This window comes from Varanus komodoensis, unplaced genomic scaffold (assembly GCF_004798865.1).
Source record: "Varanus komodoensis strain SLA01 unplaced genomic scaffold, ASM479886v1 scaffold14_1, whole genome shotgun sequence".
In the NCBI taxonomy this organism is placed as follows: Eukaryota; Metazoa; Chordata; class Lepidosauria; order Squamata; family Varanidae; genus Varanus; species Varanus komodoensis.
The window spans coordinates 20,273,785-20,301,701 of record NW_025335438.1 but is presented as its reverse complement, the minus strand read 5'-3'; the positions used below and the strand labels follow the sequence as shown (position 1 = coordinate 20,301,701).

General features: G+C 41.6%; 1 protein-coding gene across 3 annotated transcripts in view; it reads left to right on the top strand.

Moving 5' to 3' along the window:
* The window catches only part of SPIDR (scaffold protein involved in DNA repair), a 247,227-nt gene that overhangs the window by 118,163 nt on the left and 101,147 nt on the right, over nucleotides 1-27,917 (top strand). For all 3 annotated transcript variants that reach the window (XM_044424170.1, XM_044424168.1, XM_044424169.1), the window contains exon 8: nucleotides 6,504-6,723. In XM_044424170.1, the coding sequence (XP_044280105.1) occupies nucleotides 6,504-6,723 (220 nt within the window). The remainder of the gene's footprint in view (nucleotides 1-6,503; nucleotides 6,724-27,917) is intronic.

Sequence of the window (27,917 nt, the reverse complement as noted above, 5' to 3'; positions counted from 1 at the left end):
ACTGATGTTCTTCGAGTGGCCATCTGTGCAGTCACACAACCCACCCAACCCACCCGCCGACCCCGCTTGGTGTTGGTGAGTGGATTTCCTCATCGGTACCACATCTTTATATTCACGATACCAACAATACTTGCTGTAATGTATTTCTTCCCCACAAGGGGGCAAACGATCGGTCTTCAAAGACTGAGTAAAATGGCGGACGCTCTTCTCTATATATACTAGTGAGGGGGAGGGGAGCGGAGCTTCCCGTCAAAAACCATTAGCTTTCAATCTTCTGGCCTTAGGCACTGCGCAGGCGCAGCACCCATTTGTGTGACTGCACAGATGGCCACTTGAAGAACATCAGTTACAGGTAAGCAACCTGCTTTTGTTCATCCTCATACAGAAGGACAAGACTTGCTGAAGAAGAATCAACACTGGGAAAGGATTAAAGCCTGTTATCTTTTTCCCAGATTTAGCAGTCATCTGCTCAATCTTTCAGACTCTTGAGAGTTTTTTTGCTTGATTATATGCTTTTATATGTGACATGGGATCCCTCCCCTCCCTTCCCTTGTGTAAACATAAAATAGATCAATATTATCTTCAAAGTCAGCTCTTTGTATAAGCATTACAGTAGAGGAAATAAAATATAACTTCTGCAGTTGACATAATACATTCATCACCATGGCCCGTTCTAACATCTCCAGGAATAGGTACAGGAGTCTTAGCTGTGCAAAAATACTCCTGGGCATTGCTGAAACCTGAGTATCCCCCTCCCCACCCTGCCCCTATCCAGTCCATTTTGTACGTCAGACTCTGAACTTGAAGTTAGAGGGAAAAGAGAGACAGAATTGGGTGTTATCATAACAAATTCCTGATTTTTATTTCCATTGTTTCATGTATATGTCTATGTATATGTCTATTGCTTGGGGGATAAGGTGGAACTCTAAGGGACATCATAGGCCAGTTTCTACAGTACCACCATATAAAAGGAGTAGAGTCACTGCAAAACAATCCTAGTGAACCCCAGGTTGAGAAGGGCATGGTCAACAATAACAAAAGCCATTGAAAGGTCATATAGACCACATGAGGGCCCTAGGCTCCTGTCACAGGTCATTTACAAAGGTGACAAACAGTCTGTGGCCTATAACCAGGGCTGAAGGAAAATTGAAATATATCTAGAGAAATCTGCCTCATTCAAGAACAATGCATGCTCCAACACTTTCCCCCAATATTGAATATTGAAGATGGACTGGAAATTATCTAGTACATTGGGGTTCAGGTGGTGGTGGTGGTTTTAAACAAGACCCGTACCACCTCCCCTAGAGAGCCAGTGTGGTGTAGTGGTGAAGAGCATGGGACTGGGACTCGGAGGATCCGGGTTCGAGTCCCCGCCCAGCCATGGAGCCAACTGGGTGACTTTGGGCCAGTCACAGACTCTCAGCCCAACCTACCTCACAGGGTTGTTGTTGTGGGGATAAGATGGAATAAGAGAATGATGTAAGCTGCCTTGAGCCATTTGTTGGAAAAAGGCAGGATATAAATCCACAAATAAATAAATAAAATATAATGGAATCACATCCTTTTGTAAAGGGGCATTAACTGCTACTCTATAATCCCAGCTTTTATAAGATAGTAAGGACAGAGATCCATGAACCTTGTTCACTTCCTCAACATGTACAGATTAAAAAGTATCTATTATACTTGAACAATCATAATTTAAAGTTACATCCCCAGGATCTGTACCAACAGCGACACTGAAGTCAGCACAAATATGAACAGTTTCATCTGCAAATTGTTATGCAAACTAATCCCAATGTCATACTGAGTATTTAATGTTTTCTTGGGACAGAATGTAATAGATCTTTGACTACTGTGAAACTGTTCTTGGATGATCCTGCAGATGTAGTGGCAGCAGAAAAGCAATTCTTTTTTATTCTTTTGCATCTATCACTGCCACAAAGTTGGTGGCAGTGATAGATGCAGCGGATGCATTCCAGCTTTGCTATCAACATTGTCCTTGCAATCATCCCATTTGTTTTTCATCTAGTTCCACTCAGCAGGAGAGGGTGCCCAGGAGCTATTGTGACAACTTCCTGGATCTTTTCTCCATTCCAGCGATCAGCCAACCTTTGACAGAATTGCCTGCTGTGTGATAGGAAAATCCCCAACAGCTGTATAAGAAACTATGCTCCTGGGCAGATTGCTTTAACTGGGCCCCAATCCCTCCCAAGGCTGCAAGATCCAGTATGTCTAAAGGCACTACGTAGTGATCTGTCCACGACTGTGCAAGTATAAAAAGTTCCTCCATAAGCCACATTACCATCATTTTACCTAGCACAGGAAATTAGATTACAGGTGAATGAGTGGATTCAGACACCAACTTGGGCAGAAAATCACCAACTGATTTTCATGGATGCCTTCAAGTTCTGAGGTACCCCCAACAGAGTGGCTTTATTATGTTTGGTGAAGTACTGGCAGCACAACAAGCTAGGAAAGCTTCGGTAGCACCCCACAAACCACATTCACTAGCACATTCACTTGATGGCAACAGCTATGCCTGGCATTCCAGTCTAGTGTCTTCACTTTGCTGGAACAGTGCTTGGAAATAGTAGGGTGCTTGGGCCACTCTGGGAGCCAGCATTCTTCTCTTATGATAGCAGCCTTAGACATAAGAAGCACACAGGCTGTGCATGGGCATCACCATTAGGACGATCACCCGGAGAAGGCCAGATCTCCCATCCTCCTTGCTGCTCCTGACATTCCTAAGACCTCTCAAGTCTTGCTGCCCCCCAGCCCCTCCCCAGCTGTGGCCAGTTGGAAAACTGTCCTAGGCCAATGCTCACACATGCTCCTGTGGGAAACTCTTCCTAACAGGACACACTGCCGCAGTCCCTAACATGGGTGCTTGTGCGCCCAGGCACAATGGATACGAGGGATGATGTGGCTCAAACTCCTTGACCCCCAGGGTTTTCTTTCCAGACCACAGCATCCTCCCTCCATTCTTCACAGCAGTCCCCAGAAGGAGATGCTGCCCACCCCTGCAGGAGGCTGCACGCCTATTTCTGGTCAAGGGATGGACTGGGAATGTTCATTGACTTCTGGGGCAGCACAGGAGCAGATGCACAACATTCACTATGATAATCTTTTACACTGGTTCTCTGAGCCCCAGGAGGACTTGTGGCCATGGTGGAACCCAGTCCACTTCTGGGAAGTGACTGCACCACCTACAGAGGGAACAAACATGCAACCATCTGCCTCTTGTTACCATGCCCATCCATGTTCCTGCTCCTCTGTGTCTTTTATTCCCTTCTGCCTGGCATATGGGGGCAAATCCATGCCCCTCATGACAGATTTTCCGGAGCATTTGCAAAAAGTTTCTTTTCCATTTTAGGAATGGGGGGAAGGGTGCAGTCTGTCTCAAATTGCTTCCAAGGATGATGAAAGAGAAGCACTGGGTTTTCATCTCATGTCACTCCACCAGAATCTGCAGGCTTTGGCAGCAGTTAGGATGCATGCAGTGTATAGGTAACTGAGCCCCAGTGGCTGGTGAAGACTGCTGGTTTTTTTATAATTTTTTATTAAATTTTAAACCAATACTAAAAACATCAGTCATCACAAACATCAGAACTACTGGGTCAGCCCCTTACTACAAGTCTTTTAACATTCTGTAATCATATTCAGATCCATTTATGAAATCTTAAAAACATTTTTAGATCTAAACCAAGTTCCATTTCTCCAGCCAATAAAAAAAGAGGTTCCAAATTGGATAGAAGTCACTATCTTTTTTCTCCTTCTGCGGTAAAGTCAGTCCATCCATTTCTTACAAAGTCCCATTTTTTCTTGACCAATATTAAAAGAAAGACTCTCCAAATTTGGTAAAAGTTAATATCTTCTTTCTTCTTCAGTAGTAGCTTCAATCTAACCAACTCTACACAATTCAAGATCTTTTCATTTTTCTAATATTAAACAGACAAACTCCTCATTATAATAGTTACAGATACAATCAAATACATTTTTTTGCTTACTAGTGTTCCAATCCAATATCTACTAAAAAGGAAAGCGAAAGAGAAGAAAAGTTCCAAGCTTAAAAAAGAACTAAAGGCTTTTAATCTGATTTATGTTCACATGTCTAACATCCGTTTAGCATCTTTAAAGACATCTAATCTGTTTGACAACAATTGCCTATGATATCTTTTAAACAAATTTTCTTTGAGCTAATTTATTAAAGTTTCATCTAGCTTACACTTCACTTTGTCACATACAATTAACTGCTTATAAGACTCCAGCTCCTTATAATCTTTAATATATCTTGCTTATAAGACTGCTGGGTTTTTGTGGGACCAGAGGAGAGCCTGCTGCATAAGTGATAGCCCGGCTGCGGGGGGCATGTCTGTTCTGCTGGACACTGCAGCTAGTGGGGAGGGCATGGCCTGTTCTCACTGATGCCCTCTAGCTGCAGGGAAAATGCGAGCCTGGCAATGTGTGTGAGTTCTGAGCACAGGGGAGCATGTACACATAGTGAGGGAGAGGGCATAGGTGAGTGTGAGGGTGAATATGTTTGCATGTGGCTGGGGATTGTGGGGGAGTGCTTCTACAGTGCTACTCTAGACCCTCAGTACTAGAGTAGTGAGTAGACAGGTATTTCACTGAGCCTACCCTCACTGAAATGAAACCCTTGAATGGTGTGAACATAAGTGATTGGTAGTGATTCGTAAAGAATCTGGTTTGAAACCTCTGGTAGAGTTCTGACTTTCCAAGCATCTGTAGTATTTTCCATTACTCCGCTCAAGTACTTCATAGAATAATAATGTCTCTTCTTGTAGGTGAGGGTTTTGAAAGTATTTCAAATGGCAGAAAAAGGAGAATAAGCATATTAGGGGCTTGTCAATATTAATTGATATGCCAGCTGCATGCACAATGCATAAGTGTTACTGGAACAGAGCTCCTTTGATGTGGTGTTTTAAAACCCCTCTTGGCTGTACTTTCAACCTACTTGGGAACCCTGGTACATTATACTCAAGCATTTCTTTTGAGGCTTAAATTTAAATTTCAAGTGTGGCTTCTGAACTATGCCCAAGTTCACAGATTTTGCTGATCACAGAAGGTTTTTCTGTGTGCATAATCAAGCAACAAACATTATAACTTACTGATGTTGGCATTTTTACTGCTAAAATAATTTTTCTGTCATTCTTAAATGATTTAAGAAGCAAAGGACCTGCTTATCTTGCTTTGGGCTGCTGATCCTACTTTCTGGTTTAGGTAATATTTTCTTTGTTTAGGTAAATAATCTATTTTGAAAACTTGGTTGGGTCAGTTTTACCCCTTCTTCCAGAATGACTGAGAAACACTTAGGTTCACAAAATATATGTTACATTATTTATGTAAAAGATTATGAAGTCATCTTTTAGGTAGAACTCTTAGAAGAAGACAAAACTGTGATAAGAGCAATAAAAAAGAGATGATAAAATTAAAGTGACAGTTAAAACCAAAGCAGTATCTTATACACAATAGCCCCAGTACTGTCCTAACTCAAGTGAATTTTAGGTCCCCTTGAAGTTCTTTAATAATAGGGCTCAGTAGACATAAATTAGAACAGAGTTCCACAGGCCGAGGTCCCTTCTGGAGAAGGCCCTTTTCTTACTCCTGCCGCTTTACTTTTCCAGGCAGGTACACAGGTATGGTTTTGGTTGCTGATCTTAGTTTGTCTTGGTAAACACAATTGTTAAAATCAGTTAATCCAGATCCAATGGCTATTTAGTTTTTCTTTTTTCCAATAGGAAGATTATCAAGGTCGTCTTCCCACCTACTGTTTGCCTGCTGAGTTGCATTTTTCATACGGGAATTTAGGCCCCTGCCTTATACAAGGCTACTGCCTTACATTTTATCAATTCCAGTCTTCCCCAAATTGGTGCCTTCCAGATGCATTGGACTACAAGTACCAACATATGCATGGGAATGACAAGATCTTAATTATTGTAACATTATTTATTTAAAATATCCCTGTGTCATTTTTCAGGGCAACAACCCCCACTCCCAGAATGGCTAATTGAACTGTGACAGATTTGCAGGGAACACAGTAAGGGAAGACTGGTCTATTCTAGGGTGTCTGATACACCTACCTGTACATTTTACTGAAGAAGTCAGTGACTGAACCTTATACTGTCTGCATGCAAACCACATGCTTTACTATTGTGCTATGGGCCACATTGGGTCAAATATAATTCTGGCTAACTGTGGGGTAAATTCAGGTTGTACAACACTAAAGTATTTATTTGAAAGCATCTTGCAGTGAATGAATAGGGTGCTCAATTAACAGCTGAAAAGATTAAAGGAGATACATTGATTTTTGTGTATTGAAGACCTATGGATGTTTTAAAGTGTAAGCATGCTTATTTTCTAGTCACTTCTTTTTATCTGCATCCATACAAATGTTAGGAAGAAAATAGGTCTGTATATCTTCTTTATGCTTACACTTAATATCTCATTGAGAACTTTTATGTGTTTCATTGTTTAATTTCCAGGTGTTAAATCTGGTGTACTAATTGTAAAGATCTTAGAAATGCATGAAGAATGCACCCACTGTATAGCTGTCTGTCATCAGTTGCAACCAGTCTGTGCTGCTAGTTCTTCCACAGAAGAAATTCTTAACATTCAGTCTAGACTCAAAGTTCTTTTTGCAAAAGAAACGGCATCTCTTCTCAAGGCTGTGCCACAGGATGTCATATATATCCATCCTCCTTGGTAAGTACAAAGAACAGACTCAGCCAGTTAGAATTTATGTGCCTCCTGTATCAGAACAGCTCATCACATAATTTAGATGAGATCCAAGTTCTCAAAAGATACTTAGGCTATGCTACATGGTTTTCAAGGTGTAAATAATTATTTAACAATTAACATTATTTTAATCCACATATGTAAAAGCATAATGGAATGAGATTTTAGAAGTGTATCAATGTGACTCTGTTGGTCTTTCGGGTGATCAACATGAAATCATAACTCTGTAAGTTAAGGACGTCAACTCTTCAGCTGATGTTTTTTCCACATCCTAATGGGGCAGGATGGCATGAGTTGGGGGAGCTCCAAGCAAGCACAAATCAAAGAAATTCTGTTACACTTTTGGAATTTGTGTATCTTTAGTTCTTCTATTCATTACACTGATAAAGGAAAGTTCCCTGGATCAGCAGTTCATCAGTCAGATGAGGAACAACAAGGGATACTTTTCCTACAGAACCCTTTGATAGAATGCATACATTTAAAAAGTTATAGATATTCAAGCAGGCAATTTGGAGAAAAAACAACAACAGACAAATCCTTACCATCAAAAAGAGAATAAGTCCTCTTTTACATTCTTACTTTGAAGTTTTTGCAAAAGGAGAGGGGATAGAGCTCTGATAAGGGAAAGATGCTTAACCACCCCACAATAAAATTCAACATAATTCAAAGTCACTGACTGCAAGAACACTGCTGGAAAATAAATGTAATTGTACAATCTGTAGATGATTACTTCTTCAAAGACCCTAGAATTGGAGATAATAAACTATTCTGAAGGACAAAAAATGAAGCAACTTTGGTTAGCTTGCTTGTAGCATCTTCAGTCCCAGTACAGTGGAGAACTGACACCTTACTTCTTAAAACAGAAAGTTTCTTTAATAAATGGTTTGGATTTGGAGCAATCATGAGCTTGCTGTCAATTCTTTCTCTCACCCTTCCATAGTATTGTAGTAAGTGCCTGACAGAAATTTTGGGACTGAGTTTTTCGATACAAGTTAGGTTCAGGACCCCCATCCTCTGTGAAATAGATCCTTAGCTTGTGGTGATAATTCTAATTTATAGATTTTTTTTTAACAATAGGTAACATGTTACCTTTTTGGCTTTTCATATGCCCTTTCAGTGAGTATTTTCAGTGTCAATTAAGTTACTGTGGCTTCACTAAAAAAGCACTCTTTTTGTTGTTATGATTTCTTGTAGCATTGGAAGCTATGAATTTGTTGTGGCAAGAAAGTGAAGGAAGGGTGCCATTGCACATATAATACACTAGAAATTGAGAATAGTGATTTATGGGATGATGATACTAAGAAAGCAGATTCACTTGTTTTTAGTGCTGTATGTGTACTGGTGTGTATCCAGTGTTTAGAAGAACTGTGGCACAACACAGGGTATTTGAAATATCATATTCTCTCTTATGAAACTGCCCATACCCTAAGATCTTCTGGGGAGATCCTACTCTTCATTCCACCACCTTCATAGGCTTACTTGGTGGAAATGTGAAAGAGGGCCTTCTTGGTGATGGCCTCAAGGTTCTGCAACTCCCTCCACAGTGAGGCTAGATTGGAATACTTCCTATTGAGTTTTTTGAGGCAGTCAAAAACGTTTTGTGTTCTAGCAGGCGTTTGGAAATAGTCTGAACCTGTGAGATTGCATTGAGCTAGTCTTTTTCTATATATTCTTAGCATTTTTAATTTTGCTATTAAGTAATATTTATGGGACATAGTATTAGATACCCCACAATACTCGGTTTAATGGGGAGTGGAGAGAGAAAAGCCATTCCTGAAGCAAACTTATATTGAAGGTTTGCAAAAAGACATGTGGGGGAGACAGTGGAGACCTAACTTGAATTTTTGGAACTTGCTGCAAAATGCTGTGTTTGGTGCAAAGCTAAGAGTGCATATTGTGTTGTGAGTACCATACCACTGGTGAAGCATGGTGGCAGCAGCATCATGTTGTGGGGATGTGTTTCTGGGACTGAGAAACTGGCCATGATTGAGGGCAAGATGGATGGAGCCAAGTACAGGGCAATTTTAGAGCAAAAACTGTTTTAGGTCCTGCAAGTGACCTGGGACTGAGGTAGAAGTTCATCTTCTAGCAGGTCAACGAGCCTAAACCTTCACCCGGGTAAACAGAGGACTAGTTTTAAAATAAGCTAGATTTCTTAGCATGGCCCAGTTAGATCCCAGACCTCAATTTGAATGAGAATGTATGGTAAGACTTGAAAGTTGTTGTTTTCCAACTGTTCCTATCCAACCTGACAGAGTTGGAGTAGTTTTGCCAGGAACAAACATTGCAAGTTCCAAATGCACTAAGCTTATAGAGTCTTACCCAAAAAGACTTACAGCTGTAATTGCTGCCAAAGATGCTCCCACTGAATATTGACTCAAGGGAGTGAACACTTATGTAACCAACAAGTGTCAGTTGTTTTTAAACTTCTGTGGCAGAATAAAATATTTTGCAACTTCACAGGGTTGTGTACTTCAGGTGGTAAAAGCACCAATTCAATCCCTTTAAATTCCAGTTTGTAAGACAATAACATGTAGAAAAGTCAAAACATACATAAGAGATACTTCTGCAAAACACTGCATGTGTTATGTGTTAACATCACAGAATGAAGAGTCTTGGTACACATTGGCTGAGTTCACACGTAATGCTAATGGTATCTCACTTTCTGTCCTGTGTACACACATTTGCCTAGTAACTTGGGTAGTTTCCACATGCCTCTATCTTCCCTCTAAATGGTAGCACATACCCCATCATCCCGCTGCCTGCCTATCCCCATTGGCCCATGTGTTCTCAGCCAGCTGCTGCATTTTTCTCCCAGCTGCTCCATGGAGCCAATATCTGCTGCTGTTATCCACCCTGATTTTGCCACACTCCATGCCCATGCATAAGCATGCACACCCACCTATACCTCCACCTCCCTTGCTATGCATGTGCCCAATCCTCCCATCCATGTACAGAATTTGCATCCACTGTGAGGGTTGCCTTCCCCAAGCAGCTCAGTGCATGGATGGTAGCAGTGTAAGGATGCTCCAGTGTCCACTGTGAGGTCCCATCTACTTTGCTGTCACACCCATCTTGCATGGTGCCTTATGGTGGCATGAGCAAGGCACCTCATGAATCAGAAATGCAGTGGGCTGTGAAGCATCTTGTGAGGCAGGCAAGGTGCCCCATCAGAGAGTGTGCAAATGGCATGGAAGAATTAGAGTACAGAGCCAATCAGCTCCCTGCTTCTAGTTACTTAGCAGTTGCTAGGCAGAACCGTTCAAAGGAAAATGGTGGCTGCAGTGGCCACTGCCGCTCTGGCTGCTTTTGCCAAACTTGCTGGTAGACACAAAGAAGCTCCAGAAAAACATGGAAATTGAAGCCACACACAATGGGAAACAATGATGAAGTAGGGAAATGATAGAACAGACTGTTGCTTTTCCATGGGGATTCACATTGACCAAATGTGCCAAACCTCACCATGCTTCCTGTGTAACAAACCATCTCCAGCAGGGCTTGTCATATGTGTGAACTCAGGCCTTGTTAACTATGCTTTGGTCAAAATTACCAGGGAACAATGATAAGTGCTATCTTAGAGATAATTGGGTCAATTTAGTTGTCTGGTATATGGTTCAATTCTACATGCTGCAATCCTAAAATTGTGCTTATGAGCATGTTGAAGGCAGAAAAATGCCCAGTAGAGAAACACAGAATGGATGAAATTAAAAGTCTGAATATTGCAGTTGAACCCCAAGACTCCCAACTATTATCCAAAAGATTTGTATCCATAGTAATATGAAATGGGATAATGCAGAGTCTGGTTTTGTCTTTATGTCTAGATGGTGCATTTTTGTGGACATGTTTAACGTCATCAAAAAGAGCAAGTTGCTTGCTCATTAATGTTAACTTGAGGGATATGTAGATCTCTTTGGAGAGCTTTGTGCTATGGGGCTGCCCATGAGGTACGGCACTCTTGCAGAGTCTTTTATTAATCCCATATGATCTTTATATATGTTGTTTTGTTTTAGCCACTATGCAAGCTTTTTTGCTTCAAGCATGACAAAATTATGGATTGTGTTTTTTTCCATCACTACTGTTTTGTGAATATGAAGCCTCTGGTTTATGGGTGTAATGCTTATATATAAGTATAGCTTCTGTGTAGGGAGTATGTCACTTGCATTTTGCAAGCAGCCTAGCATGTTGGTGCTAAATATATTTGAAGTTCAGTAATAGTAGTAACTTTATGTATGTGTAAAAGATGTGTGAAAATATGAAATAGTTAAAGGAGAAGCTTGTTCGTAAAGTTTTCACATGAACAGAATGAAATTTATTTAAAACTTTTTATTCTTAGGACAAAATAAACCAGTTTGTATAGCACAACAATCCACTGTGGGTGATCAGAGGTTTCTTTAGGGTGGCTTATTTTTCGTATGAGAACCCACCTTGAGAACCCATGTCTTGCTTTACACTTTTTTGAAACCCCTGGTGATGTGTTGGGTCACCTGAACCTGGCAGAGAGGCATTGTTGTGGTGTGTTGGGAACAGCTACAGAGCCTCTTAAATAAAAGCAGAAAAGTCCCTGCTGCTTTTCACAGTCTCATTAGTACTGCTGCCATCTGCCCCCATCTCTTTTTAATACCCTCTGACCTGTGCTCCTAAAGAAAGGGCACTGGAGAATAACCTGAATGTTTTCACAATTTTGTTTTCTTTTGAGTTGTTAATACTGGTCTTGTGTGAGAGCACAGGATTGAATGACTGCTGCTTTGAAGTTTGAACATTCCCACCCATGTTACTGTTCTGCTTTCAAATGTGCACAATTTCACCCTTTATGTTACTACTTTGCCTTGATATTTGTGTATGTTTATCTACCCTGCTAACTGTTCCTGTGTATGCTTATGTGATAACTAATAATGAAGGGGAGTAACAAGCAAGGTGGTGAAAAGCAGTTGGAAAGAAAGTGCTTTGCTGGTGGTGTTATTCCTTTATTGTAACATGAAACAACCTTTATACATACACACACCAAAAAGAAAAAAGAGTGCCAAAGTGGAGGACATTAACCAAGGTTAGATGAGTATTAGAGAGGTAGACTTGAGCTCTTGTGGAAGTCCTTGGAAAAATCTAAAGCTGGTATACTTGTTCCCACATTCCTAAGGATTCAGAAAATTAATTCTGATTAGTGTTCTGAGACTGGCAGTGTAGGGCCCTTCAGTAGCTGACAGCTCTGTCAGATTAGTTAAAGAAAGGTTGCTAATGTAGGTACGGAGGCAACAAGGAACTGTGCTCGTGGAGGTGCCTGTGATATATGCTGTAGCTGGCAGGAGGGCTGGGGGAATGAACAGCAAAACAACCCATGGTAAGCCTAATCATCTGTACCTGTGGTTGTTTATTGGCAATATGGCTTGGCACAATGTGAAAACCCATGCAATATATGAGACATACATGATAAACTAAACTTTTTTTTAGTACCATGTATGTTTTCAAATGAGCAATCAGTCATGTCTTAAGTATTTTAATTCTTTTAAAAATGGAGAGAAGTCTATTGAACTCTTTTTTAAATGTGGAGAAAGCCACTTAATCCATTGCCACAATGATATATCAAGGAGGATATTCCAGACTTGAAGATTTCCAGCTGTTATAAAAGAGGAAATTCCAAGGATACTGGAATGACAGAAATGGCTAATGCAGTTTTGTCCATTTGACGTCAGACAAGGGATAGCAGACAGTTTTGTTGAAGTGAGTAAAAAATGTATAGTAAGGAATTCACTTCAGGCCTGATACAGAATTTTCAATTATATATTGGTAGTTTCTAAAACATTCCCATGTGTGTTTAATCCTATTCTATATTCCATATTTTATTTTAATGAGGAAGTGGTGCAGCTAAAAACTGGCCCTATTAAAAGATAATTCTGCTTTATAAATTTGTGTATAGAAACACACTAAAATCCTTTTAATGCTTTTGATCAGCCAGGAGTAAATGCATAAACAATAATTGTTGATTTTTATTTTGCTGGAAAGACAAGTGACCTGTCTACTACCTGAAACAGTTCTTCATTTGTAAAAAATAATAAAAATGCAGTTTTCTGTCTATTTAAAAGGTCAAGTATTATTACAATGACAACTTAAGAAAAACCAACATTGGTATACAGAAATTTTTCTAGGAATAAACAATGGTGAAAGGGAAGAAGAGTGGATTTTGCTAAAGGGCAAACCTTTTTGGTTGAAACGAATAGACTCTCTTTGGGAACAGTCATAGGTCTGTATTTTATTACTCAGTGGCTTCAGACCAAGTAATAAAAAATAAACCTATAAATTTTTGCAGAGGGCTAGTGACAGTGCAGGTATTCTTAATTGAAGGGAAGATCAGAAGACTATACTAACAGAAATAGGTCTAGCTGAATGGTCCAAAATTGTTATGTAATGCATTTGGGGGCACAAAGGCTATGATCTACCTGCATGAACTTGCTGTAGAAATGACAACTTCAGTTCTTGGATGAATTAAGTGAAGCTTTATTAGTAGGGAAAGAAAAGTTTCAGTGCCTTTATTATGTATTTATTAATGCATTATATGTATATCACACCTTATTTCCTTTCAAGGAACTCCAGGTGGCTGACATAATTCTCCTTCTTCTCTCAATCTTATCCTTAAACAACAACTCTGAATTAATTTGGGTTGAGAATTTGTGATTCGCCCAAAGTCACCCAGTAAGTTCCATGACTAAGTGGAGTCATGACTAGAATCCAGGTCTCCTGAGTTCCAGTCCCATGCTCTTAACCACTATACCTCATTGGCTGTTTTATAAAAGATACAGACAAAAGCACATTGGAATAGGATTTTCAGTTCTGAACATTTATATTTTAGATACATTTAGCCTCAGGTGCGAAGTCCACCAAGTAAAACCTAGTCAATATATTGCTATGATGTGTATGGTGAGGCACTTGTGTGAAACACTGCCTGTGCTTTGGACACTTTTTATAGCATTTATGATTTTTAATTGTGCACTTAGTCTACATTTGCATATCAAGTTAAAAATAATAAATGCTATCCTGAGAAGGGTTTGCACTGGATATACAATAAGAAGAAACTGATTTCCTGAAACATTCCATATTCACAGCAGGAAGCTCCTTGCAGACTTTACATCCTTGTGAGGGGCATCAGTTAACATACGTCAAAGTGTCTGATATATGAGAACTTTTGATGAATAACTGTCCTATGTGATCGTTTGTATATACCAAGGTCAGCTTTCAATATGCTGCAACATTGCAGCAAATGGGTAGGCAAGGTGGTGCCTGTAGGCACCAGTGTGATGTTGACATCTTTCCTGATGCTTGCCAAGGTGCTCTGCCTCTCAGGTTTGTTTTGCTTAAAAAAAGAGGAGATGGAAGAATGTATGCGTGTGTGGTGGTGATGGGGGGGTGGGGGATGGAAATGCATGTAGGATGGACCGAGTTGTTGGCTGTGGGTGAGCCATTGAAGAGATGAACTGGCCAAGAGACAAAGAAAAAAAGTTTGTTTTCTGTGAAATCGGCTTATGTGTATCTGTGTTCAAAGGAGTTGTTTAGCTCAGATCCTACCTTTGGTTAGGTTATTTTTTCTTTGTGATTAGCCATGTTCCATGGCAACCATTGCATGGTGGTGCCCAGGACAGTTTCTCAAATTGTCAGATGTGTCCCTGGGCCCAAAAAGGTTTGGCTATCTTTTCTACCACATGACCAAGAAATAGAACTCATTCTGACACTATGCAGATGGAAGCATGGGGATAGCTATAACTGGATTCCACGTACATAGGACACAGTAAAGGGGCTGCAAATTGCAATGAAAATGAGGTGTACGTGTGTTGGAGAATCTGCCTCTTTCTCAGACAGTGGGCTTACCAAGCAGAAGTGACATACTTAATCCTTAAAATAATGAACCAGGATGAACTAGACTGGGTCAGGAAAAGTTGATAGGCAGGAACACTGCAGAAGTCAATGTAGTCTTGTGACTACATTCAGTTGGCCTTTTTTAACCCCTAGAAAACCCTTTGTTGAGCTACAGCCCACCAGGTGTGTTGGGTTATAATTTCAAGTCATCCTCAGTCAGATGGCACCAAGCTGAAGAAGGGTATCCCAGAGTCTTGATGCCATGTCCTCTGGCTGCAGTATGGTACATCTAGAAAAATGCATTTCAGGGAATGGAAAGATAGTTGCTCTGACCTTGTTGAGAATTTGCAAGTTTAGAGTGGTGTGTATGTATTGTATTCACCCCCATGATCTGTTTTCATTTGCTGCTGTTGCTTTGTTGTTGTCATCGTCGTCTCCTGCTCCTGATCCTTCTATTGGTATGCTATTATATATGAGATGTCAGTATTTAAGGAACTAAGCCACATAGTACAACAGTATGCAACGCTATGTATAACATTTTATACAAAACTTTGTTGCCTTGTCCGAAACTTATTTTCATAGAGCATATCAATTTTCTACCACCTTTGTGGTCATTAGGAGATTTCTCTGCTAGTTCTTGCAATGCAAGTTGTTTTGCCAATTACCAGCCAAGTTGAAATTCTGAAGTGATAGGTTGCTAAATAATGTTTTCTCACTTTAAGAGTATTTACTTCTGGGAATCTGGGAATTTATACTCTTATGCCAAATGTTCCTATTAGTGATTTGAAGGGAAACGAATCTCATGCCGAACTTGGGCCACGGAAAGTTGGATGTGACTACATGACCACAAGTCCCTGGAATTGGACTCAGGAGAGTCATGGGATTTTGAGGCATCATTTTGAACAAACTTCTTCCCTGTAGCATACACATGGAAAAATTTGCTATGATAAATTGTTTAGCCTAACTCCACATCCTTTTGCAACCCCTCCTTCCTGCATACTGACTTCTTTGGCAGTGAGAAAAGTTGTTGTTCCTAATAATTGAAACTGTTGTAGCAGACAGTACAATTTTTTTTAAAGCACTCCAGTTTGAAGGGAGTAGAACAGCTTTGCTAAAGGCAAAATAATTTAATATTTTATAGATAACAAGTTCAAACAAATGCCTTACTTGAGTTAAAACTGCAGATTGGTGCAATTTATATAATTCAAGAATGTTAATATCCTCTTAATTTTTTAATATTTAAAGGAATAAGGAAGGGAAGGAATCCAAAAACTGTCCCCCCCTCCCCCAAATTTAATACTAGTTTGTTTACTAGCATGGTGAAAGCATAAATTTCTTGGTCAGTGTATCCCTTAACTGCAACTAGATAGTGCCTGAGAATAAAAAAGTAGTTACTATTAAAGTAATTAAACACATTTTTGCTTCTAGAATGTAGGTAGAAGGAGAGACATAATATTTGCTGGAGATAGAAAATGTTTGTGTAGATATACCTTTGTTCATGCTTGTACCTTTTTCCTTTTTTACCCTTACCTCCATAGCCAACACATGAAAAGTCAGAAGTAATTTGTAAAATGTATCCTTTCAGGATTGGAAAAGTGTAGAATCAAATATGCTATGGCATTGCAGAACTTAGTGTATAAGATTTGGTATCTATGTATTGATGTTGGGGTTGCCCCAAGTGCTGTTGGTATTATATGTGAATGCCACTGTTTAATTGTGGATTATGTGATTTGTGATTAAAATTAAAAGGAAATATATTTAATGTTGAATAAGGAGACCCTCTACTGTAGAAGTTAATATCATGAAGGCTGGATGGGATGAAATGAACAGCTGTACATGGCATAAACCCACTTGAGGAATTCTGGCTGAGTCATGGTTTGCTGTTAACTTACATAAGCCTCCTTTCTCCCTGTCCCTTCCCTCTTAGAAGCACAGAAATAATGCACAGCTCTTTTATGCATGTATTTAATTTTGTTCGGGCAGCTGCTCAAAGTTCAAGGTTGTGTTAAAAATATTATTTAAAATACAGTATGCGTTACTAATTCAGACCCACCCGAGGGGGGCTTGTGTTTGTTTTGGGCATTTAACACCACAAGTAATCTTCTAACATGAAGCAGTTTTCGATGTGATTCAGTCCAGGCTACAGCTGCTATCTCATTCAATTAGTTCTACTAGAGACTGGAATTTCCAGACAGTTCTGAACATTGGGAGGTGAAATGCTGTACTGACGTCAGGAGCTGCTCCTGGGAATGTTTTGCATTCCTCTTCCTGGCAATGGTCAGGTGGCTTCCAGCAAGAAGGAAGGAGCAGCCTCTTCCAAAAAGGAGGAAAAAAGGAGGGGAAAAACAGCTTATAATAAAAGTATTGTGGAGGAGGCACTTTTATTGTAAGCCAGATTTGAAATTGGAACCAGATGCTTTGCATTTGAAAGCTGCATAAATGTTAAATGCCTCTATTAGCGACTGCAATGGTTGAAGTATTTGGCTGTCTACCACATTTTAATCTTGTTGCTCTGTACTGAAGTGGTGGTGGGGAAAACAATTGAGAAAAACAGATTTTTTTGTTACTGAGGTTTAAATGTCTTCTTTTAGAGGACAATGACAATATGAAAAAAACAACCCTGTTCCTAAGTTGAAGCAATATGCAGTATGGGGCAGCCAATGAAGGATACATTTCTTAAGATACCCTTAATTTTTCTAAAATAAGAACTTATCATGAAATGAGAGATGCAGTTGCATTAAAGAATACACACGTCTGTATGGATAAGTATCCATAGAGTGGCTATGTATAAGCATCATAACTCAATGCATTTGCAAAGTTGGCATCTGTTTTATGTTGCATCATCTAAGAAGCTGCTTGTTTAATTAAAGCTGGATGTTTGTGAGATATTTGGATTATAATGACAGGTTTCTATTTTAGAACATGGAAAAATATGGAAGGATCACTGCTAAGAATTCTCTGCAAATTATCGTATATCATTTGCAGGGACTGAGAAGGATTGTTCCCTTGCTTGTTTTCTCTTGCCTTGGTTTGTGAGAGGTGTGTTGATTTGATCTGTTCTTTTTCCTTCCCAGTTACAGGTGTGGTACCTGCTTGCTCATTATGTGAGCAGTTTCTAGTGTATAATGAGCAATGCTGAAGTTCATGCTCCTCAACCTATTTTGACTGATAGTAATAATGTCACTTTTTAAAAAATGTAAAAAGGTGCAGTGCTATGGCTGCTAGATACTGTTTTGACAAGTAACATTGGATAATTCCAAGTTCTGCCTCTAACCTCAGCAGGGAAAAGCCCCAGATGAACTGACTTCAACAAGAGCATCTCTGACCAACCAGTGCTATGCTAGTTCTCCCCCCGTGGTGCACCAGCGTGATAACCCACTAGCAGCTGCAGGTGCCAGAACATCTACTGTGTGTAAAACATTGTAGACTCCCTGGCAATAAATGCCGTACACTAACCAACCAACCAATCAACCAACCAACCTTGGAGACATACTTCAAGGTTACTTGGAGCTGAGTATCCTCCTTCCATCCTCACAGTTAGCACAGTTCTTTCTGTAGCAGCTGTGGTTCCAAAGTTGCAAGACGGACCTTCGAGTCAGCATTGGGGGGTGGGGAGTGAAATACTGCTGCTCTACTAGGAATCGTAGTAGTGCTTCTGGCTGTTCAGCTCTTGAGCAGGGTTAGTTTCTTAGTTTATTCGATGATGGCTGATAAACTGAAATTTAATTCAAATAGATACTGTTTGTAGGTTGTTTGTGTAGTTAAGTGGTGTTCAGCTTGTTTTGGAGGAGATTTCATGCTCCCTAAAGGAGCAAGATCATAATTTGAAGGTGTTCTTGGATTTGTCACTATTGCTTAGAGAAAGAGGTGGCCTTGGTGGTTCATTGTGCCCTTTATTTGTTTAGCATGATATGTCAACTGTTGTCCTACCTGGAAAAAGATAACCTAGCACATAAAAAATAAAAAACAATAAAATCCTGTTTTGTCAACTTCTTGTTTGGGCTGTTGCAGTGAGTTATATGTGGGCTGCCCTTGAAAATGGTCTGGAAACTTCTCTTAGCTCAAAGCCGGTGGGAAAATTATTAATTGAGACTGCCAATATGATCATATTATGTTGGCAGTCTGCAGTGTTTGCCACTCTATTTCAGGTAACCTTTAAATGGGCCCAGATTACCTGAAGGGGCTATATTGCCTCTTCCCATATTTACTTATGAGAGCCCTAAAGTTATTGTTTGTCCTCCAAATTACAATGATAAATGATTTGAAGATAGGGCTGCAAGATAGAGAGCCTTTTAAATGGTGGCCCTGTCTGTGAAATGCCTTCCCAAGGTCTTTTTAGTGCCAGTTGAAGAAATTTATATCCTCCCACACATTTTAAGAACTCTTTTAGAGCTTTGCATTGTTTTATTGCTGCTTCTGTTTTTACTGCCTTCATTACATGCGGTACTGTTTTTATCCCAATGTTAGTTTTATCTTGGTTTTACTATGTTCTGATGCTATCATTGCTGTATTGCTTTTTTTTCCCATTTACATGTGTTCCATCTAAAGAACTTTGGTTTGGTTGGTCTAAAAGTGTAACAAATAGATCCAAATAGTTCAGAGACATCAGGAAAGTTATAATCATATTGTCGATTGCAGGAAGCATATGATGGGGCAGTGAATCAATTAAGACATTTGTTTGGTGGATACAGTAGGAGTTTATACCATGGCTGGGTTTACACATAGTGATAAGCCATGGTGGAAACCATTGTGGCATTCATATTTTCTAAACGTAGTTTGGGACTTCCCACATGGTATATTTGATTTCCTTAGAACCACAGAGAGCTTCTAAGAGGTTCCAGAAACCTACTCATGCCTTTGGAATATTGCCAGCAGTGGAGAAGCATGCCATGTTGCCTTCAGCACCTGCGGCCTTAGAGATGACTCTGGTGCTCATATTTGATTGCTACAGTTTTAGCGAACATTGCTCACAAGCTTTTGTGTGGCTTTATAGCCTGGCTTCCTGGGCAGAAGCATTAATTTTTCTTCATCGTGGCCTCTGTGCATCACACATATGGGTGCTGTGCCTGCGCAGTGCCTTTGGCCGGAAGATTACAAGCTAACGGTTTTTGGCGGGAAAAGCTCCACTCCCCCTCCCCCATAGCCTATAAAGAGCGGAGCGTCCACCACAGGGGTCTCAAACTCAACTTACCTGGGGGCCGCTGGAAGTAGAGTCTGGGTGAGGCTGGGCTGCATCAAGTATTCCACCACCGTGGTGGTGGTGGGCTGCTCATCTGGAGGCCAGCCCAGGCGCCGCCGGCGCTTTGAAGGCCACAGGGCCCCTCCCCTGTGCCCCGCCCGTCCCAGCAGTTGGCCCATGGGCTGTGAGTTTGAGACCCCGGTCCACCATTTTGTTCAGTCTTTGCGACCGCTGTTCGCTGTGCCTCATGCCGCTTTCGCTCTCGCTCTGACTGTTGCTCGTCTAGCCTGTTCTTCTCGATTGTTCTCCCAGTTGTTATAGCCCTGGTATTTCTTCTAGTTCTTGTTTGTTCCTACACTTCTTATAGTTCTTGTAGTTTTCTCTATCATTCTAACTTTCTTTCGATCTTCTATCTTAAAAAAAACAAACCAAAAATATATATTTACCCTCTGTACTATCTCCCTTTTTTTTTTTCTCTCTTTCTTGCGATGGCGCAGCAAGCGGCTTTCCGCAAATATGCGGAGTGCGGGTCAAAAATGTCTCCAACCGACCTGCATGACCTATGCCTCCTCTGCTTGGGGGAGGGGCATAGGACTGATAAATGCTTTCACTGTTTGGCCTTCTCTAAGCAGGCCAGGAAGAATCGTGAGAATCGCCTCCGGAGGCTCCTATGGGATCAGGCTCTCATGCAGTCCAACCCGCTTGTTGCTGCTCCGAAGCCTGGCTCCGCTTCAGTGGCTCCACCCTCACACCCTTTGGACGAAGGCGTGTCTGCTATGGTGGTTCCGCCTGCTTCTCCCAAGGAGAAGCACGAGAAGCGCAAGCATTCCGAACCTGACAAATCGGCAGGCCATAAGAAGGCCAGGAAGGAGAAGGCTCCTAAACCTTCCAAAAAATTGAAGGGCCTGGAGCATCCTCGACACCGGGACTTGGATTCAACGGCCCCCTCGGTACCGGCGGCACTTACCGTACCGACTCCACCTGACCCGGTGCTTCAGGAGGCTATGAGGGTTACCCCTCAAGGGTCCCCTCACCGTGTGGCTGATCTTCCTGCTGGGCCTCTTCCAACTCTGCAAAGAGGCTCAATTTCTGATGGGGAAATTCAGGACTCCCCCCCTAGGGCTAGGTTGCCCACACCTATGCCCGCAGCCACAATGGAGGCGGTTGTGGAGATGTCCCCGCCTAGAAGCCGGAGGAGTCGCTCCATGGAGCACCGCTCGGAGGGATGGCGTCATTCATACTATCACGCCTGGGGTGATCCGCTCTCCGTCAGGTACTATCCCGCTCCTAGGGGTCGGTCTTTGCCACCGTCCAGCGACCGACCGCAGTCTTTGGGCCTGAGGCTTGCATCCCCAAGACCTCCTCAGGGTGAAAGTAGCCACTCCTTCTCCCTGGCAGAGTCCTCCTCATCAGCTCCCCTGTATTATGGTGCTGACTCCGACGATTCGGAGGTTGATTCAACCTCCCCTGACGTCGCTGTGACCTCCCAGGGCCCTGCGTCACTGGACGAATCGCATGTCTCCTTCGCAGAGCTGATGTCCCGGCTTGTCCAGTCCCTCGACATCGATGCCGTCCAGCGTCCGGGACCAACTACAGACAAGTTTTACGATGTCGTCCATGGGGAACAGTCCACTTCGGTCGTCCTGCCACTGATCACCACCTTACGGCAAGCGATGACACAGCCCTGGGACTTGCCCTCTCACCCTCAACCCACGTCTCGGAGGTACGAATCCATGTACTGGATTCGAGAGGAGGATATCCCCTTCCTTCTCTGCCATCCCAAGCCGAACTCGGTCGTGGTGGAGTCCTCCCAGGGCAGAGAGGCGAGAGGTCACACTGCACCAAGGGATAAGGAGGGCCGAAAGATCAACTCCCTTGCCAGGTGAGTCTACGCTGCTTCAAGCCTGGGGCTGCGTATCTCCAATTATGAGGCGATGTTGGCGAGGTATCAATACTTCATAATGCAGCACCTCCACAACGTCGCCTCGACCCTCCTGGACCACTAGGGTGACCTGGCCAAGGTCCTCATCAAGGAGGCGATGCAGGTTGCTGTCCAGCAGTTGTCCATAGCCAGGCACCATGTGGACATAGATTCGAGGGCCTTGGTCGGTGCCGTTTCACTCCGGAGACACGCCTGGCTAAGAAATTGTAACTTCCCGGAGGAGACTAAACATCGGATAGAGGAAATGCCCTTCGACGGGTCCGGGCTTTTCCACTTGCGCACTGACCACAAAGCTACATGAATCCCGCATGACGGCATGCAGGATGGAGATACAGAACCAGACCAGGCATAAGTGGTCATGGACTCATCCATCTTATAGGCAGTCCTACCAGCCTAGACAGCAGCCCCAGCACCAACAGCAGCAGCAAGAGCAGCGCCGCCGTCCACAGCCCCAGCAATGCTATCAGCAGGGCCGCCGCCGTTTCAATGATAGGAGACAGCGTTGACGGGACTGGCGAACCTTTCCTCTGCTCCTTTCCATACCCACCCCCCTCTCATCTGTGGATCAGCTGCGAAGCCAACTCCCATTTGGGAGTCCATTACATCTGATCGGTGGGTACTGTCCATCATTCAGCACGGCTGTCGGATAGAATTGGACATTGTTTCTCCTTTGAGTCTGATCCGGTTTACATCATGCTTGCCGGTACTACTCGATGAAATACAACAACTTCTTCGTAAAGGAGCGATTCGTCAAGTAATCCCACCTGATGGACTCCATGGATTCTATTCCAGATATTTTATGGTCCCGAAGCGGGATGGTGGTCTACGTCCGATTTTGGACTTATGTAATCTGAATCGATTTATCGTGACGAAAAAGTTTTGAATGACCACCCTTCAAAATATTTTGCCGCTGCTAAGGAAAGAGAATTGGTTCGCCTCATTTGACTTGAAGGACGCCTATTTCCACATTTTGATCCATCCGAGTTATAGGCGTTTCCTTCATTTTGCTGTTGTACCCCATTTCTACGAATTTACAGTTCTACCTTTTCGACTGGCCACTGCTCCGAGAGTGTTCACCAAATGTATGGCCCCTGTCTGCGCCTTCCTACGCCTCCAAGGCATACAAATTTACCCGTATCTTGATGATTGGCTGCTAGTGTCCCTATCCGTACAACCTGTGTCTTGTTGGACAATCTGAGCCTACGCATTAATACTGAGAAATCTTCGACGTTCAAATAGACTATTCATTAAATATTCCACCAGAGATCAAGGCGATCCAGTCACTCAGCAGAGACTTTCCAAGTGGATAGTCCATACTATAACCTTATCCTATCACTGGCTAAGATTGATTTACCTACAGCTCTTGAAGCCATTCGACTAGGGCTGTTGCAGCCTCATCTACCTTTGAATCGGGGGTCCCGATTGATGATGTATGCTGAGCTGCTACTTGGGCAAACCCTTGCACTTTTGCCAGACATTATCGTCTAGATGTTTGGGCTCGGCAGGATTGCTCCTTTGGCAGAGCCGTTCTTTCATCTATTCTTCATTGAGGACACCTCCCCTCCTCCTTTTATGGTAAGCTTGTTAATCTACCCATATGTGTGATGCACAGAGGCCACGATGAAGCAGGTTGCTTACCTGTAACTGATGTTCTTCGAGTGGCCATCTGTGCAGTCACACAACCCACCTGCCGGCCCCACTCGGTGTCGGTGAGTGGACATATCGTCGGTACTTTTTTCATGGTACCAATCTTTTTTCCTATCTCATACTTGCAAATTTTTTCCACATGGGGGCGTACGTTCGGTCGTCAAAGACTGAACAAAATGGCGGACACTCCTCTCTCGATAGGCTATGGGGGAGGGGAAGCAGAGCTTTTCCCACCAAAAACCATTAGCTTGTAATCTTCCAGCCAAAGGCACTGTGCAGGCACAGCACCCATATGTGTGACTGCACAGATGGCCACTCGAAGAACATCAGTTATGGGTAAGCAACCTGCTTTTTCTGTGCAAAGTCAGGCAAAGGTTTCCCCTTGACATTAAAGTCCAGTCATGTCTGACTTTAGGGGGCGGTGTTCATCTCCGTTTCCTAGCTGAGGGAGCCAGTGTTTGTCCACAGACAGTCTCCGTGGTCATGTGGCTGGCATGACTAAACACCAAAGTGCACGGAATGCTGTTTACCTTCCCACCGAAGTGGTACCTTTTAGCTACCTGCATTTGCATGCTTTCAAACTGCAAGGTTGGCAGGAGCTGGGATGGAGCAATGGGAACTCACCCCGTTGTGCAGATTTGAACTGGAAACCTTTCAATCAACCAGCACAGCAGTTTAAACCACTGCTCCACCTGCACCCCAATGCATATATTTTCGGACATAAATTTCCATGGACCACTTCTCCAGATGAATGGAGTGTTATGGAGAGCTTAAGAATTATACACATTACGTATGAAACATATGCAAGGTATAGCATGGACAGAAAGAGTTGTAAACACTGATGTCAGAAAGAGATTAAATACAGAAAATGATGACAGTGATAATCACAATGGTAATTCACACTGGTGCTGATAACACAAATAGCCTTGCCTTTGCTAAGCCAATTAACACTTATAGTAGTGTGATGAAAGTGAGGAAAAACATCATCCCAGTGCATGCCTCTGGCGGTAGAATTAAACCTGTTGATGAATTCCAACTCAGTCTCTCACATTAATCTCCCTTTGGGCAGTTGATGGTCAATGAAAGAATATAATGGGATTTTTTAATGTATCTATTTCTGATACCAGCTTTGTGTCATTCTTTTCTGGAGAGACTGGCCTGTGTAGAATTCCAAAGGGCTTTGCTGTAGAAAGGTGGCATATATCACAGTGGAAGATAAGTGAATAAACTCATAATGCAATGTATGATGTTATTAGGTCCTCTAATAGTATTCTAGAACAGATACAGGAAATGGGCTGGCATCTGGATTTGTTGCAGTGTCTGGTTCCTGTGTTTATATCCTTGCTGTATGGCCTGTTATCACTAGTGTGTAACTTTTTAAGTTAAGGGACTGTCCATAAGTAAGTATGGGCCCACCATCCAAGGTCTGTGAACCCTGATGCTGGGAATAATTGACGGCAAAGGGAGAAGGGGACGACAGAGGATGAGATGGCTAGATGGGGTCACTGGGGCAGTGGGTGTGGGCTTAGTGGACTCCAGGGGATGGTGGAGGACAGGAGAGCCTGGAGGAATGTTGTCCACGGGGTCGTGATGGGTCGGGTATGACTTTGCAACTAAACAACAACAAACCAAGGCCTAAGAAGTCTCTTTGTCCATCTGGAGTGTCCATCATTGATAAGTTGGAGTGATTTTAACTGGAAAGTTAAACAAGTGCAACAAGTATGTTCTGCTGATTTCTCTTCTGCATCTATCATGTAGTAGATTATTCCAACCTAACATCAGTCTATTTTTTTCCCCACTGGGTTTACTATGTTCACTGGGTATTGTTGCCTGAGGAATGCCTGATTTATAGCCTTGTCTAATGAATCTGTTGTATCACAAGGCTTCTCTGTAACCAGTAAATCTTGTGGTATGTTCTGGGTTGAAGTGTGTAAGTATATCCAGCAGTAAGGTTTCTTCTGCTTATGTTTTGTCTGAACTGATCAAGGCTTGAACTGATGATGGGGTGGAGACCATAGTAAAACTTTCTAGGGTCTGCTGGCAGTGAATTCAGATAACAGTAATGCCATCATTTCATCTAGCTGGAGGCTTTCAAGGACAGCAACTTAAAAAGTGTTGTTCTAGGTTGGCCATCTAGATGTTGGCATACTGTGAGGCCATGCAAATGTCCATGGCACTGTCATTGATATGAAGATAAATGTTCTCACTAAAACTGAAATAAATAAATTGTAAATTGGGTTGAGTAGCTGTAGCACCATCAGTGATTTTATTTCTGTTGAACTGTAGTTCATTTTTATGAGGGATATTGGTGTACAGGACCCCTGTGTCTACTCTAGCTAAAATAGTGTTTTGTAGGAGATTGGATTAACTGTGTCACTGCTAACCTATAGCAAACAGTAGAGTACAGTATGTTGAAATGAGATTTCTCAAGAAAAGTGATACAAAAGCCTTTCCCCTAATGTTTTGTTTTGCTTCTTTTATTAGTGGTGATTTGAATTCTGTATGTAAGTGGAAATTTTAAGGTGGTTATTTCAGAGGCTTGGAGTGATTCCTTCATGGCAATGGGACTGTTTTATCTTTAAGATATTAGTATAAGGCAGGATCAGTAAATTAAACCAGAGATGATGTAACATGTTTGAATTATATATAGGTTGGAGAATAGTGACTGGGTGTGTACTGGATCACCAGGCAAAGCTTGAAGAAAATGGGAAGATAAAGGAGCATGGCAATTTACAGTGTCCTGGGTTCAGAGTTATTATCCTGTTGCTTAAAGCTAAGACTTGACTTCACAAATAATGGTTTGGATCTAGGCGTACATAGAGCAGATCTGTAGAAATCAATGCGATTTAAACAGAGCTGGAAATATTGTGAATGAGTTTTAGATACCAGTACAAGACAAGACAAGAAAAAGTCAAGATTTCCAGACTGGAACTTGAAAACTTTATTAGTGTATTTCAATATTCTTTAACTTTCCCAAGCTCCTTTTAGCAAAGGAGAGAAAGAGACATTGGTACATATATTTTCCATTTTATGATTTCTTTGATTTGAGCAGTTGTATAAATATTCTTCTGAATGATAGAGTGGCTCCAGTGCAAAGGCAAACAAAGCTCCTGTACCTTAATTGTTCTGTAAGAGAGAGAATTTTGGCCAGTGTAGCTTCTTATACAATGATAAGAAAAGACTTTACCTGCTGAAATTGCCTTTGTGCTGCTCTTAACTTTTCTGCATTGCTTTGTATTTGTCTACCCTAGAGGATGAAATTCACATTAGAAAGCAATTGTACAATGAAACAGCTTCCCTGGTGTCTTAGAATGGAAGTTTCACAGAACCTAATAGAGTTCTTGCTATTAATTCCTGTGTTAATTGAAGCATTATTTTAGAATCACTGAAAGAAGCATAGTTGGTAGCTACCCAAAAATATAATTCAATGCTTATGTGGTTCCATTGAAATGTGCAAATCTCTGTGTGTTTCCTGGTATATACTGAATTGGATCTGCAGTTTCCTGCTATAGGGGAGGAGTTTACACTGAGGAATTTCCAGAAATGCTGAGAAGTGCTGACTCATAGTACACAAGCAAGGGATCCAGCTGAGGTTAGTTTCAGGGAGGTTTGGGAGTTCTTGGCTGAAGCAAGTGAAAAGTATTGCAGTAACATACAGTTTTATTTTTAGCAAGTGGTGGGGAGGCTAGGTTGCTTAGTATAAAATGCCTGCTGACCAACATTTCACAGTTTGTGATATTTACTTGATCTATTTTTAGAATTTTGAAAGCAACTTGTTCTGCTAAAATTTTCATTCTTTACTATTTTTCTCCAGACATTTTCAAAGGCTTTGTAAAAGACCGTTTAACACTAGCTTGTGCTGGTTTTAAAGATGTACAGTGCTTGGCATAATAGTTAAGAGTGTTGGACTAGTACTCAGGAGATTCAGGTTCTAGTTCCCATTCAAACCATGGGTGATTTTGGCTCAGTCACTGACTCGCAGCCTAACCTATTTCACAGGGTCTTCACATTGTGAAGTAAAATGGAGAGGAGCATTGATATTTTGATAAAAAACTACATTTTAAATAAAATTTTAAAGAAAAAATCATTTGGCTTGAGATAACATGATCTCCATTCTTGGATAATTGACTTTAAAAATCTTGCTGCAATTATACAAATGCAAATATGCAATTATATATATATAGACCATGTGATGTAATTGTCTATATAGAAGGTTTAAGGGAAAAATTACATGATTCAGCCCCCTTCCTCCAGGCAGGAGAAGGTAGGTGGCGAATAGTATTGCAGCTTGTTTTTAACAGGAATGCTATTTTTATCTTAAAAACAAAACTACAAAAATGCATGGGCTCCATACCTGCAGATTTCTTATATTAGACTATACCCATTGAAATCAAATGAATATAAAAGGGCTATGACTAACCTAAGTCCCACTGATTTCCATGAGCCATTCCTATTGTACATTGAAAGGATGTCTAGCAGCATTGACATAAATGTCAACCTTCTGGCCATTATAACATACTGATTTGCCTCATTGCACCAGTGTTTATCAAC